This window comes from Colias eurytheme, chromosome 1 (assembly GCF_061535395.1).
Source record: "Colias eurytheme isolate Ceu_HAF_F1 chromosome 1, ilColEury1 Martin Lab GWU primary, whole genome shotgun sequence".
Taxonomy (NCBI): Eukaryota; Metazoa; Arthropoda; class Insecta; order Lepidoptera; family Pieridae; genus Colias; species Colias eurytheme.
In genome coordinates, this window is record NC_142980.1 from 12479867 (window position 1) to 12495400 (window position 15534).

General features: G+C 32.8%; 1 protein-coding gene across 1 annotated transcript in view; it reads right to left on the reverse strand.

Moving 5' to 3' along the window:
- Positions 1-834: 834 nt before the first annotated feature.
- The window catches only part of path (solute carrier family 36 member pathetic), a 36511-nt gene continuing 21811 nt past the window's right edge, over positions 835-15534 (reverse strand). Inside the window, exons 5-9 of the mRNA XM_090105192.1 lie at positions 11301-11451; positions 10617-10738; positions 10093-10177; positions 3355-3842; positions 835-2700 (exon numbers count right to left, since the gene is read on the reverse strand). Coding sequence (XP_089961318.1) covers positions 2295-2700; positions 3355-3842; positions 10093-10177; positions 10617-10738; positions 11301-11451 — 1252 coding nt within the window. The 3' untranslated portion in view covers positions 835-2294. The remainder of the gene's footprint in view (positions 2701-3354; positions 3843-10092; positions 10178-10616; positions 10739-11300; positions 11452-15534) is intronic.

The window sequence follows — 15534 nt, forward strand, 5'->3', positions numbered from 1 at the left end:
AGCAATCCTCTCACGCCAATTTTGTATCGCTTTTCTTTGCTGTTGAACGCAGTATGTACTGCGAATTTGTATAAATATATTTTTTGCACTGGCATTTATAAATCAACATGGTTGTCGTTCTTGACGGTGCATTTTACCAGTGTTATAGTGTATAGAAATTACGTGTCGGGTTTTATTTGTAAATAAATAACTTGCATCGCAACTTGTAAGCCATTTAAATTTGATTTTATTTCATTACTTATATTATAGTTATATCGATGATTGCATGATTTCGAAGTAGTGTACAGCATGTTTAGTTGTAAATTTTTTTCGTTTTTTTACTTGCTATTTTAACCTGTAATTCTTTGTATTTAGTTAAGGTATTTTAAGTTTTATTTATATTATTTGTATTGTATAACCATTGAGTACACTTGTGTATAATTGCACAAAGTTGTTTCCACATATACCGGCCATACAAGATGATATTATTAGATAAGTTTTCGAGATTCTCGTAAAATTCGGTGAGCTTTCTTGGAAGTGTAGCCAGCATTGTTTAAATAAAATATAATTTCGCCACGTTCTTTTTATTTATTGCCCTATATTCATCCTATACTTTTAATTTCATTTGAATTATGATGAATTACAAATATGTACTAAAGTTGGGTTGGATTCAGATGAAATCAGACAAAAGAATGAAATTTAATGGAAACAGGGAAGATAGACTAAGTAAAACAGTAGTATATGCTTTGTTAATAAGTTTTGGCAGGATTGTGCCTGTACACTCCAAATGTAATATTTCGTATCTTTGTTGTATTCCGGGTCGAACTCGAAGGGTGTACAAAATAAAACAAACTGTATCGTACAAGCTTTGTATTTGCATAATACAATGCCCCTTTAAATATTGATGAAAAATTATAACAATTTCATACAATATTCAGTAAATGGCATCTCCAACTTATTAGAATTAAAAATAAATACAAAATTCATACAATTTAGCTTAGGAACTTCATTATACTAACATAATACTTAATATTCTATTAACACTTGTATAATACAATATGTATACAATGTTATTAAAAACCTTTTTAATTCAAGGCACGAGACCGATCCTGTTTAAAATTTCATCTTGTCATGGAAAAATAGATATGGTACTGTAATAATTAACCATTTACTCTTTTTTTGTATATAAGCTTCGATATATGTATAAAATTCAATATGACTACCAGTATGGACCTCAAAAGTATTATTCCTATATAAATATAGCAAGAATCAAAACAGGGTAAAACGCCACGCCTGATTTATCTCCAGATTGCACCAATTGTATCACAATAATAAAATTCACATTCATTGATATTATGCACTAAAAGATTTAGTTTTCACAATTTTAAATATTAAATGCATTTACAATATTACCTAAATATAATTTAATTCCTATAAAATCCTGTCTTTTTGTTTTTGTTCAATTTTATACAAAAAAAAACAACTTATTAACTTCGCTTATTACAACTGTAAAAATAAACAATGTGCGATTCGATTTGATGAATATAGTTAATCAATGTGAATGGAAATCTTAAAGGTATCTTAAAAAAATCTACAAATAATACCAAATATTTGCACTTTTACTTTCCTATTAACCAATAAATTACTTTATGTACCAATAAGTGCAATTAAAAAAGGTACAGTTGTTTTGGGTAACTTTGTGTAATAATATCAGTTTTGTTTTATTAATCACAGACAATGCGTCTGTGTTATTTTACAAATCACGAAAACCCAATTAACACACAAAGTTACACAAAATGACGGTAGATAATACTAATTATAATAATTTAGCTGTAGCGCAAGTGCGAATTATGTCTAAGTAATTATATAAAATCTTACAACAATTCGATATTCATAAAATGTAATATAGTATCTATTAAAAACTTTCTCATCAAGATAGTTAATAACATTTAAAATCACCATACTTAACGGCATTTAAGCACTTAATATAATCTGCACAGCTAATTCACCCCACCATTGTACCTACGTTTCGGAATGCTTTTAGAAAATGTTAACACGTTACTTACGTTCTACACACAGATCATGCTATTTCTCATTTCACAAAATATAGTTAGTACCGTACTGACTGGCCCAAATAAAATACTTAATGGGTTTACAAACGAGGTTCAACCGCGCTAAAAAGACCAATCAAAGTGTCTAAAAAGGAATAATAGCACCACTGCTCATAGCGTCGCCGACCTCGGTGCGTCAGCGAGTAAAATCGTACTAACTATCACACATTAAACATTATCCTATTTGGTCGAAGAAGTGAGACGTTATGCTGAGCTGATGATGCCCTGGATGGCGGTTTTGGTGCCGAATATGAGGGCGAAGAGGCCGAACAGGAGGACGAGGACGTTCTTCCAGATGAGGTATTTGCAGGTCCCGAAGCCGATGTCCCAGTAGGTGACGATTTCTATGAAGGCGGGGGCGATGAGACCGAGGAGGGAGAAGCAGAAGGCACCGATGACTCCCATGAGGGGGCCGATAGTGGGGAAGGCAACCGCTAAGAGGACACAGAGGGTCACCATGATGGTGCGCATAACGTAGTCGGCGAAGTTGGGCCGGCTGGTGAACTTCTCCTTGATGCTGTTCCACATGATCTCGATGCACACGAAGAATTGGAGACCGAACGTGCAGTACACCGCTACCGCGATACTCACCTTTACGACCTGGGCGAGCCTGGAATAAAATGCACGTGTGAATAATACAATTTTTTTAAGATATAGAGGTTTTGTTTTTAATTTGGCAGACTATTAGCAACTAAATAGACGGTAAGAATTATTAAAAGTCAATAATAACATTAACTATCACTTTTCACACACATTTAGAGATAAGTACCTACTTATCCAAAATTGTATGCTTTAAGTAAATAATATTTTTAACTATGTACAATGTCGCTCATGCGCATGTGACCGCCCGTAATATTCTTTATATTCATAAGAAATATCGAAAATAAACTTCAAAAGGGGGATTACAAATAATGATTAAAAAAGTCGTCCTATGGGGATAATTTTGGACTTATACTAGTTTTTTAAAAAATAAATACACAACTTTTACCGAAAAAATGACTTCGATTCCGTCTTCTTTTTCATAGTCGATAATTTTTAGTAAAAATGTTTAACTATTAACCTGTTAAAATAACTCATAAGCTTTTGGAAATAATAAACAGAATCCAAATCAACCAGTAAACTTCGAAGATGTGTCAAAAAAATAGAAAGCAAGTCTACAAAAAATTAAAAATTGAATAACATGAAAAACATTATAGATAGTTCCCCCCTTTTGAAGTTTATTTTCGATATTTCTTCATGAATATTATATATTTCTCATACTTACACTTCATAAACTTGAGGGTCATTGGGATGTGGCTCCAGATTCAGAGTGATGGAGTCTTCGACATTTTCACCGTACCGCAGGTATCCCAGGAAACCCAGCAGAATGTACACAAGGGTGACACCAGACATGCCCTTGTTTAAAACTCCGCAAAAGCCGAGCATAGATTTCGGGGTCTTCATAGAATTCTCCAACGGCATAACTACTCCGATAGCTTCCATGGCAAAAATAGTTAGGGAGAAGAATTCGGGCCATTCCATTGGTGCTTTGATAAATGAGACCTTTTCGAAGTTAAGTTCCCCGGTGCCTACTAAGAAGTAGAAAGTGATTCCGAGACCGAGACCCATGAAGAAGTTAGCAACCATGGACACTGGAGCCAGGTACTTGAGGTTTTTGATCCACACCATTATGATCAGAGGAACCAGTAAGATGAGTATGATCACGCGAATCACTGCACCGTCTGTTGGGTCTACCATGGTCGGTGGGATTACCTGCAGAGAAAGATGTTTTAAATAATTTGACTCAGCTAGTGTAATTATGGTTACATAGTATGTTTGTCGTTACGTCGTTAAACTGCAAGGTTGGCGGAAAAGTTGCTATTATGTATTTATGTATGAGTTAATGTTTTACATATATTAAATTTTGTATTAAAATGTTGCCTCAGATTGGAATAGAAGTAAAATAAATTTGTCCATTGCCCAAGGGGTACAGGACACTTTACGCCTACAGGTTACAGGTGATTTTCATTTATTTGAATTAAAATGATACTTTTTATAAAATTGTGCATATGTCGTGGCCATACGTAGATTTGCTCATTTCATGAAATGGCCATCATAGTTTGATCAGATCGTGAAAACGTCAATGTTTCACGATTTGCGGTCATCCACATTTGGCCAGATCGTATAAAATATAGAGAGTCCATAAAATATTAATAAATTCGGAATATCTTAAGAATTATAGAAAGGGAATGATTTTTGCAATAGAAAACAGTTAGGTTAGGTTAGACTTCAAAGTTTAAACCCTCGTCTGTCGGAACACCGTTGTCTGTTGGAACACAGATCTGTGCCAATTCATCGTCGTTTGGAAATGAGCTTATTGTGACGCAGATATAGTTAAAATCTGCATAAACGACTATTGAGTTGTTAGCTTATGAATGACTGAACCCTTTAAAGACCATCAATTAATAATTTGACCGATAAATATTCGAAATATAACAGTAATTATACGACATACTTTCTTCAAGTAACTTTTAACTTCTAAAGTTTAAAAAAAAATTGCGGAATGTTGAAAAAGGGTAAAAATTGATTGCTCTTATTATTATTATCCATACTTCCATACTATCCATACTATAATATCCATACTAATATTATAAATGCGAAAGTAACTCTGTCTGTCTGTCTGTTACTCAATCACGCCTGAACTACTGAACCAATTTTCATGAAATTTGGTATGGAGATATTTTGATACCCGAGAAAGGACATAGGCTTCTTTTTATCCCGGGAAAATGACGCAATCCCGGAAATCCCACGGGAACAGGAACTATGCGGGTTTTTCTTTGACTGTGCAGTCGAAGCCGCGGGCGGAAACCTAGTTAACTATATAACTAGTTATACCTACATCCAAAATCTGCTGAATCCATATTTTTGTAGTTATCTAAATATTTATACTAACAACAATGAATGCTTTAACAACAACTTTGTTGCATTAGTTATGATTTGTAAGGAAGTGATTACGGAGAATCGTCCACTCAACCGTCGCGACAACATCCCTTATAATTTCTAAGAAGACGCGATCTCCAGATCGTGGTACTGTTTAAACATAAAATAAATCAGTTATACACTAACCATCTTATTGTACAGACATTAATTAAATCCATTTAAGAGATTTCCGCGGTCGCTCGAACTTGACTTGCGCCGGTAGGATTTTCACGAGGAAATCCCTATATTCAGTAATTCTTGTATTACTTATTTACTTAAAAAAGCAAATAAATTCGTCAAGTGATCGTGTGAAAGTGTCGTTGTAACTCAGGAAGAAAGCAGACGAGCAGCTTGTGAGTAAACCTTTTCACTTCCCTGTTTTGTATCATTTTCCACAATTTCCAACCATTCAGTCATTGGACCATATTATGTTAATCAGATTTTGTTAGCACAAAAATAGGCTTGCATAATTCGTTTACATATTATAGCTACATCGCGTAGTGCTAGGTTAAGATAAAAACCCCACTACGACAATAAACGGCGCTGAAAAAGTATAAAGTAAGATTTTCAGAATACTGAACTGAATAAATAATGTAGTTGACTCTACCAAGATGCCTTCGTTGTAAATTGACAATAATGTCATACAATACTATTCTGAAGTATGCAATATTCCACTATGTAGAGATAAATTTTCATGTTTGTAAAACCGCAGTCACACGTTGTCAGTGCTACGGTAGATAGGTAACATGTGTCTACGCCTCTACACAGTCACAGTTGTTTTTTTGGTATTAATTCAAAATAAGGCATAATAATTATTAAAAATAAATATTTTCATTCAAATAAATTACAGTTTATTTGGCACATAATAAAGTAAGATTCCACCAAATTTCATAGAAAAATAAATAAATTTTGAAGTAGATAAAAATAAAAAACCAAAAACTTGGTTTTTTGAATTAACCTAAATTTTGAGGTTGTGTGAAAAAATTGTTTTAGTACAAAAGTTGTATGTAGATCTTTTAATTACCTACAACTTTGCCATTGAACTTTTTTCCGTAGGACTTGTAGTTTTTCGAAAATCGAGAGAGACCATTTTTTATCTTAAAAGCTCCCCCCTCCCACTTCCCGAACTCGGATTGACCGTAATTTATTTTTCCTTACATTTTTAATTTTTATCTTTCCTCCTTTTCTAATGGATTTCATCCTACTGCGATTTTTTTTGTAGGATTTTTTTGTCAAAACTTATCAGCTCTGGTCTAAACGTTTATAACCAATATATCAATAATATATTAATCACTAGCTTACCGCCCGCGGCTTCGCCCGCTTTGTCTAAAACCTAATAAATTATATACTAAAACCTTTCTCTTGAATCACTCTATCTATTAAAAAAACCGCATCAAAATCCGTTGCGTAGTTTTAAAGATTTAAGCATACAAAGGGACATAGGGACAGAGAAAGCGACTTTGTTTTATACTATGTAGTGATAAATATAACAAGGTGAAAAATATTTTTCTCGCGTATATTACTAATTATATACCTAATTATTTTTCTATACATTTCTACATACAGACTTGAAAATGATTTGCGATGCTGTTTTTTTCAATACAACAAATAAACGCATATTATAACTAGCTTTCCGCCTGCGGCCTAGCCCGCGTTTTCAAAGAAAATCCCGCATAGTTCCCGTTCCCGTGGGATTTCCGGGATAAAACCTAGGCTATGTTGCTCAGTGAAGATGCAGCTTTCTAGTGGTGAAAGAATTTTTAAATCGGTCCAGTAGTTTATGCGTGAAAACCAAACATACATACATACATAATTACAAACCTTTCCTCTTTATAATATTAGTACAGAGTATAGATGTACCCCTGTGTGTGCTCTCTTCACAATGGGCAGCGATGGGCGAGTAGAGGCAATCACGATAATGTAGAGGGCCTAAACGTCTATGATCGGCCGTCATTGTAGATGTTTATTCACAATCGCCGTAGCGGTGGCAAACATTGACGATCACTTGTTGGGCCAACGCTGGGCATTGTGAAGAGGGCCCAAAATATATAGGTGTCATTGCCATGAAAATTTTAAGCTGTCGTAATCTCTCACGTTTCTGCAGCATCATTGTTTTTGTCGATTTTACATTTGAAAGATTTTTTATTGATTACAATAATATTCTTTTCGTTGAGATGTATTACACTTTTAAAATTCGTTAATTTTTTAAGTATATTTTGGCGAACGGAATAATAAAAGAGTTTAGCTGGGAGATATAAAGGTTTTTAAATTACATTTTAAGAATGATTTATGATATAATGTCTATATAAAAGTTGTGAATTACGCACTTACATGTGTGCTGTGTGCCCAGAGTATAAAAAAATCACCAAAGTATACTTCCTGCACATTGGAGTAAAAAAAGCAATCAAATACTGTTCTAAAAATACTTACATATATGTAAAATATTTAATATTTAATAAATTATTAAAATACATAAGCTCTGTTTTTGTAATTTCTTGTAGTTTTAATCCAATTTACTTTTCTAATTTTGTTAAAACTAAGATGACATGTTACCATTTTGTTTATATGTAGGTATTTAATAATTTTGAAAATAAATAACCTGACCTCATGCCATAAGACATGCTCTGGTGGCGTTCACATATCCACGTAAGGGTTCAAGTTATTGCAGTCTGTAACGGGACCCCTACTTGGACTTGTGACACGACCTCTGAGCCTCGACCACGTGGGAGCCATCTTGTAAAGTTTTACTACTATGCAGTTCAAACCAGGACCAATTTCACGTTAATAGCCTATTGAAACCGGAGCTATTCGCTACCGCAGTGGGTGGCGGCATCCCGTTGGTCTGCGTTTGTAGTCTTTTTAAGTAATACATAAAAGACTTAAACGCCTACCTATCGGGATACCGCTGCAGAACGAAAATTGATTTGAGGAACACGGAAAATTAAAGAAAAAGAAATCCCTCGGATAGTATCGATTGATAGGCACCTACAGGAACCCTAGTATTTTTAAATGGAACTCTGTACGTGTCCTGTCAGTTGAGATTATTCCCGTACTCCTGTGGAAGCTGAAGATATTAAGAAAAACAAGATGAGAGCACGCCTGTCATATTATAGCTTTTAACCTATAAACATATTATTATATTACGTCTACCTACTTACAATCCTTGGTTAAACTTTTTCCGTTAGGTATCTATACTAATATTATAAAGAGGAAAGGTTTGTATGTATGTATGGTTTTCACGCATGAACTACTGGACCTATTTTGATGAAATTTGGCAAAGATAATCTTTAGACCCTGAGAAAGAACATAGGCTACCTTTTATTGCGAAATATGTACCACTGGCGAAACCGGGGCGGACTGCTAGTCATTTATAATATTATTTCAAACCTTTGGATGATTGATAATTTTTTTAGAGAATCTCTGTACTATTTATTTACTTATGAGCTATAAATTATAATACCCCAAGGACTAATTTATTTGCGTAACGTGTGACTAAGTTATATGCATAAATAGGTCACTATAATCTTATATACAAAAATGAATCGCAAAATGTTTTGGTAAGCGCATAACTCGAGAACGGCTGAACCGATTTCGATAATTCTTTTTTTATTATATTCCTTGAAGTACGAGGATGGTTCTTATGTAGAGAAAACATAAATATTGTGTACCACGGGCGAAGCCGGGGCGGACCGCTAGTCTTATATATAAAAATGAATCGCAAAATGTGTTGGTAAGCGCATAACTCGAGAACGGCTGAACCGATTTCGATAATTCTTTTTTTACTTTATTCCTTGTAGTACGAGGATGGTTTTTATGTAGAGAAAACGTAAACATGTACCACGGGCGAAGCCGGGGCGGACCGCTAGTATTTTATATTAGAGAATCTTAACCTAAAATATTATGGTATCTTCACCGTGTGTGTTAATTCATGAAATGAGCAAATCTACGATATTTGTATAATATGAAGGTATTTTTTATCGTTGTGAATAGATAAATTTTAATTCATTCAATTCATGATAACTTTTATCCGTCTTTTTAACTAACTGAATAGGTAGGTATAACACTAATCACTAATGTAACATCTAGATGCCTTTTATATTATTACTAGCGACCCGCCCCGGCTTCGCACGGGTGCAATGCTGATACCTACAAAATACACTACAGAAAAACTGTGAACGTTGTAAAATTAAAAACATAGCGGCCCGCTCGACTCGCCCGATAGCCGGGCGGCCGGCCGGTACCGCCGCAAACGTCCCGCAATTTTTAAATCTGTAATATCTTCGAAAATATTCACTTAAATCATACGGTGTAAAGGGCCATATAGATCTATATTAAATGAACAATGTATTCAAGGTATTTAATTGGTTAAGGATTAATGCTGTATTGGTTAAAATCGCATCGAAAATTAGCCATTATTTGTCGTAAAAAGTAAATGACAAAAAAAAGTTATTGTGGGTTATCCATAAGAGATAGACATATACCATCGCGGACTTTTCTGTAGACCTTTTCAATGTGTATAATACTTAGTACATTATTTTGATAAAACTCGTAGGGTTCAGCCTGCGTTTGCAATGTAAGCGGAAAATATGTAAAAATTTACGACATCACATCAGAAACCTCAAAAATAACAGTACTTCTCCACTATTTAATGGATGTTATTATACATATAAACCTTCCTCTTGAATCACTCTATCTATTAAAAAAAACCGCATCAAAATCCGTTGTGTAGTTTCAAAGATTTAAGCGTACAAAGGGACATAGGGACATAGGGACAGGGAAATCGACTTTGTTTTATACTATGTAGTGATAGTGATGTTATCTATACTAATATTATAAAGTTGAAGAGTTTGTTTGTTTGAAAAATTATTTCTGTGTTAGATAACCCAAGGAAGGCTATAGATTATAATATTATATCATTACGCTAAGACCAACAGGAGCGGAGCCACGTGGGCGAAACCGCGAAACGCAGCTAGCTTTATATCCTTACCTAAAAGTTGTAGTTATTTTAGAAATATGCTATATTATTTGTATAATTATTAATTACCTGCACAATATTCTTCGCTATGATGACAGTATACACGGAACACGTACCAAAGTACGTCATGAAGAGGCACACCACAATGAATATCCTGTAAAGATAACATTATCTATATGTTTAATTGAAACAATATTCCGCATTTAGCGAAATAAGAATACTTGATAAAATATAGGAATGTGAAGAGCATAAAATGTTTGGTTTTATTATAAAAACTGACTTCAATCAGTAGGCAGATAATATTTTCAATTTTAAGCCATCAGTGTGCTAAATTTCGTTTATTCGATACTGGTAGGTATTTTTGCGTAAATTTATCAGTAGGATAACGTTTTCTTGAAGTAGGAATATGTACGGTCTATCATAAAAAAGGTACCTACTCAGTTATATACAAGACAAAGAATAATTCTTTGTCTTGTATTATAGATTGTCGGAATAATTCAAAATTTTCAAGCAAACAACAACTTTCAATAAATTGTTAACAATATTGTTTCAATAAATTGTTAACAATATAAAATAAAGGTTAGGTAAGTTACCTGAAGGAATTAGCCCATTTCTTGCCCCACTCCGGTCCGTGCAATAACGCAGCTTCGGCCACTTCTGGAAAACTCATGGCCGGCTTTCTCGTCTTCTTGTAAAGCACGTGGGCGCATTTTATCTGTAAAATCATTTAAATCGTAGATTTGTCAAAATACGACCACAATAAAAATATTACAAACGCATTGCTTTTAAATACAGTTGCAAAGCCATTAAGTATTACAGTCATTAGCAAGCAAAATATATTGTTCGTTCAATGTAGGCGGGTTTTTCAAAAACTTGTCTTATCAAAAGTAATTATAATTGTGCGCAATTATATTGTCTGTATGGTTTCATTTCTTTAAACTGTGACCTTTGCAAGTCATTGTCCTTTGTAACAGAGGACTGTGGGTTCGTTTCCATTTAAAGACCTTATCTTTTTGTAAAGCGTTATTTCAATCTAACTGATAATAACTTTTGTTACATCAAATTATTTAACTTTAAACCTTTTGGCTTTTAGCAAAACGAAGTACACGTATCGTCGAGTAAAAAATATATATTATAGCAACAGCAATAAAATTGACATTCGCAATCAGCATCATAAAATATAAGTTGCATAGCACCATAAACTATTAGCATTACACTTAATCAGTAACTATAAAACAGATATTATATTATTTTATACTGTTTTTTTTCACACTTACAAGTACATAAGAGCAGTGTGTGCACACAACTGCAACTAGCACAGTGAAAAATATTCCGGAGATGAGTCCCGCGGCTTTGAACGCTTTTGGCATGGCCAGGATGCCTGTACCCAGGGATGCCTTGAGGAGATGCGTGAGCGTGTCCATGTTTCTGAAAATAAAAGGGAATAATAATAGTACAGAAAGGGTTTGAAACACTCGTTAATTAGAATTTTATTAATGAAATTTAAAATTTTATATTTTCAAAAGATAAACATAATATAAATATTGTGAACTGTGAATAAACCTATTTTAAAATAAGGAAATTATTTTTTTTTAATAAAAGTTATCGTGAATGTATTTTAGTTTTTTGGTGAGTACCTATCATTAAGTAAATAAAATTAGGTATATGCATATTTATTATTTAGTATTCCGAAGAAACTAGCATAAAGCGGTTCAAACAATGCTATTTTTAAGTCGGGCGTGAGTAATTAATTAAACATTAAGGCGAGGTCAGTATACCTACATAAAAGACCTATGTTTGTGTTGATATTTTCATTCAATTATAAGCTTCATTTTAAAAAGCTTTCTTTTTAATGAACTAAACTAACACTCGTTTATTATCAATAATGTTTTTATGGAAAACAGTCGTTAGTCGTTAATTAAAATTTATTTTGTCTAATTATTAGCTGATAGTTTTTCATAGCTTTCGAATATGACATTGTTAAAAAAATAATATGCACGTTGCATACACGGTTGTTAAAAATATGACAGTAAAGTCTGTGGTATAAAGTATCACAATATAACAATGAATATATTTCTTTGAAAGCAAAAGAATAAACACGGTTCTGTTTGTTTTGTTCTTTTATCTCACCGTGTCAAGGTTAAAGCCTTATCTGAGAAATACCTGGGTTCAAAGATTTCGCCTAGATATGAGATAGATGCAAACGTGTTTTAAATTTTTCCTACCCAGTTAGAATCTTATTGAAATTGAACTTGTTGAGTGTAAAATTTAAGGTCGCGTGATGGCACTACCGTCACGTCATGGAGTAAGGCGATTTTGGTACCTTTGAATTTTGCCTAAAAAGTTCCACATCTGACATGTGTGCCCGTCACGTACGCTCTTTTTTTATTGAAAATAATGATTTTTATTTTAAATCCGCATTTCTCTGTTTTAATTTCTACTTCGTAAATGTTTTCTGTTTTTGTGTGTTATCGTTCGTAATCAATCCATAGAAATGTTAAGATAATAGAAAATAAACACGTAGTTACCTAGCTTATAAAAAAGATGTGTTGAAATTTTGGTTAAATAATCCAATTCTATATTTAGTCGTGTTTTAATCGATACAATGATGAATGAGGAAAATGTTTATATTGAATAATGTGGAATTCTGATTATACGAAAATTATGGACTTACAAGGAAATTAAGATGTGTCTATGATATATACCAATACTGCAGACAAATTCTATGTACCTAAGTACCTAGTCATTATTTTTAGATCTTGTTTGTCTTTCGTAATCAATAGATACTATAATATATTTATTCTTACTATAGTCACAGAATAATAACTAGTAGCTGTATAGTTTGTACCTGAGATTAATATGAAACGCTGAATTCAAAGTTCAAACCAGAGTTAAAGATTTTTAAATAAGTATATTTTTTTATAATAACTTTACAGCCGTACAAATAAAAACTTGCTTATTCAAACCTTATGCAATGAATAGATATGATAAGAATAAATAAAGAATAAGGATGTCATAATTTCTTACAAATAAATTTGGAATAACGTCGATGTAACTATGATCACGCTATGCAATAGGCGCGGAGCGGCAACGTAGCAATTCATTCACAAAATTATGAAAAACATTGAAATTGTCTACGGTTAAACCTTGGTGCTGTCATTTTGACGCTCGTTTGACTTCGTCGAATTTGTTGTGAAGTTTCATCATACGATGTTCTGTTTATTTATTTTTTAAATATTTATTTGAAATAATTTAAATATATCATTAAATATGCAAGCAAATGAAAGAGAACGCTATCCAATATCCGGAGAACAGAAGATAAACCCACCTTGAGATAGAGAGTTGCCAAATAACTGGTACTCAAAACATACAACTCCAGGCTTAGAAGATTTATATTTTCAACGAAAGTTTATATTATTGTGATAAGTTTAGAAATAAGTGTTTTATGTGTGTATGGTTTGGCGCATGTCGTTAATAAATAAATCATTATAAATATCAAAAGGGTTTTTCATAATTTCGTATATTTTGACATTTCATACAAAATTTTCCATTTCAATAGGTACGTAGGTAATGAAATTATTAATTTGCTCAACTTTTTCTACTTCTCGTATTACTCTCATTGCTATTACATATCTCAAATTTAGATTGAAAATAGGTTCTAAAACTTGTAAAACACAGCACAATGTACTAAAAAATACGTTATAACTCAGTTATGTCAGACTTATATTAAGGGCTTGGTCTAGAAGTGCAAACAAATGCATCCTGTCATCCTATATGTAAATAATACAAATGTACTAAGGGAAAGTTGCTCCACTAAATTTTTAAAAATTAAATCATTCGCATGCATAATTTAATATTCGTAATAAGTACCAAAAATGACAATTTGAAACAATTTTCGTGAAAATTACACCGGGTGATTTTTTTTTATCAGTACACAAAATTTGCGAATACTTTCTATTGATATCTTCAACTTCATGTTTATATAACTGATCAACTTTTACAAAGAAATTTGGACGAAATATAAAAAAAAATAAGCTTTCCATACAAAATGCAGAACTCTATACATTTTTTTCGACCTAAGTTTCTTAGTGAAAGTTGTTCAGTTTAACTAATAAAACGGATAAACAAATTTTTTATATAATAAAAAAAATGTAATGTTTGTGTTAAATGAAAACAAAAGATATTTATTTCTGACTAGCTTCCGCCCGCGACTCCGTCCGCGCGGATGTCAGTCTTCGCGTCTTCTACAGATTTATTATATTATGTGTAATATATAGATTTATATTGATAAACCTAATAAATCTTTTGCTAGCATTCTGATGCTTTATCGGTTGCACTGGATTTATCTCTTTTTTTCAATCGCTTGAATGATATAGGATGGGTCCTTGATGGGCATCGAATGCTGAAGTCTCGAATCAATCAATTCTGACAGTAGGCAATTTATGTAAAATCTTGATAATGGTCCATCATTTTATTTTGCCTAAACGTTACATACTTTTTTATATATTCTATTTTTAACGAATGATTCACTCCAGTCCAAACAGCAAATAAGCAGACTTCTGCTTCTGCAACGTTTAGTTGTCCCTGAATTTAGAAAAAATAGTCATGATTCTTATCTATGACAAAAGTGTTATTTTTTGCATTGTATTTAAATATTTAATTTTTTTTAACCGCATCTTCCGCATTCATGTCTTTTGCCGGAATTAGACATTTAACTTCTACTAGTCCCATTTTCCCTTTTTGATATGGGAGTGTATAAAGTAAATTTTTTAGATATTTCTCGTTATACTTTTAAAAAGTTATTATTGTCATTTTGCTCATTAGGTAAAGTAATTTCGATATCAGTTTTAAGTTTTTTGATACCTGCAATAATAACGTCATAATCGCCTGCACATACTTATCGATTACAACCTGTATACAATCCACCATCCACATTCATAATGTTTTCCTGTCCTCCTCTCCTTTACGCTGTTCACCGATACATTTGAAATGAGTAAATCTGCTACCACTGAAGGATGTTTCATTGTGATCAGCAAATTTTCACCACTGTTGTCGATTATTTGTTTTTCATTTTTAATCAGCAATTGGGAATCATCAGTTTTGTTTTTTGCAGATTGGTGATGTACCCTAACAATACGTCGAAAAGGGAAAGCATCAACGAATTATCGTTTTCGTCCTCTTTTTTTATTCTTCGCGTCTCTGTTACTTCTGTTTGTTTAGTTCTCAACACCCACTGAATTTTCTATGTTATTGTGATCTTCCATTACATCTGAGTTTTGATGATGTGATGATAATCCATTCGTTTTAATATTGGTACTTAGAGTTGGTAGACTAAACTAGAAATGGCGGACTAAATTTGTCAGCGCGTCTGTAAGATCAGAATATAAAACCAACATCCTGTATTTAAGTTACAAAATTAATAATCAAACAACATGCCGCTACGTTGAAAATGACCAGAAGAAAAAATTAAAACACCTCGGATCAATTTTGGAGTAAACAAATCATTTTCCC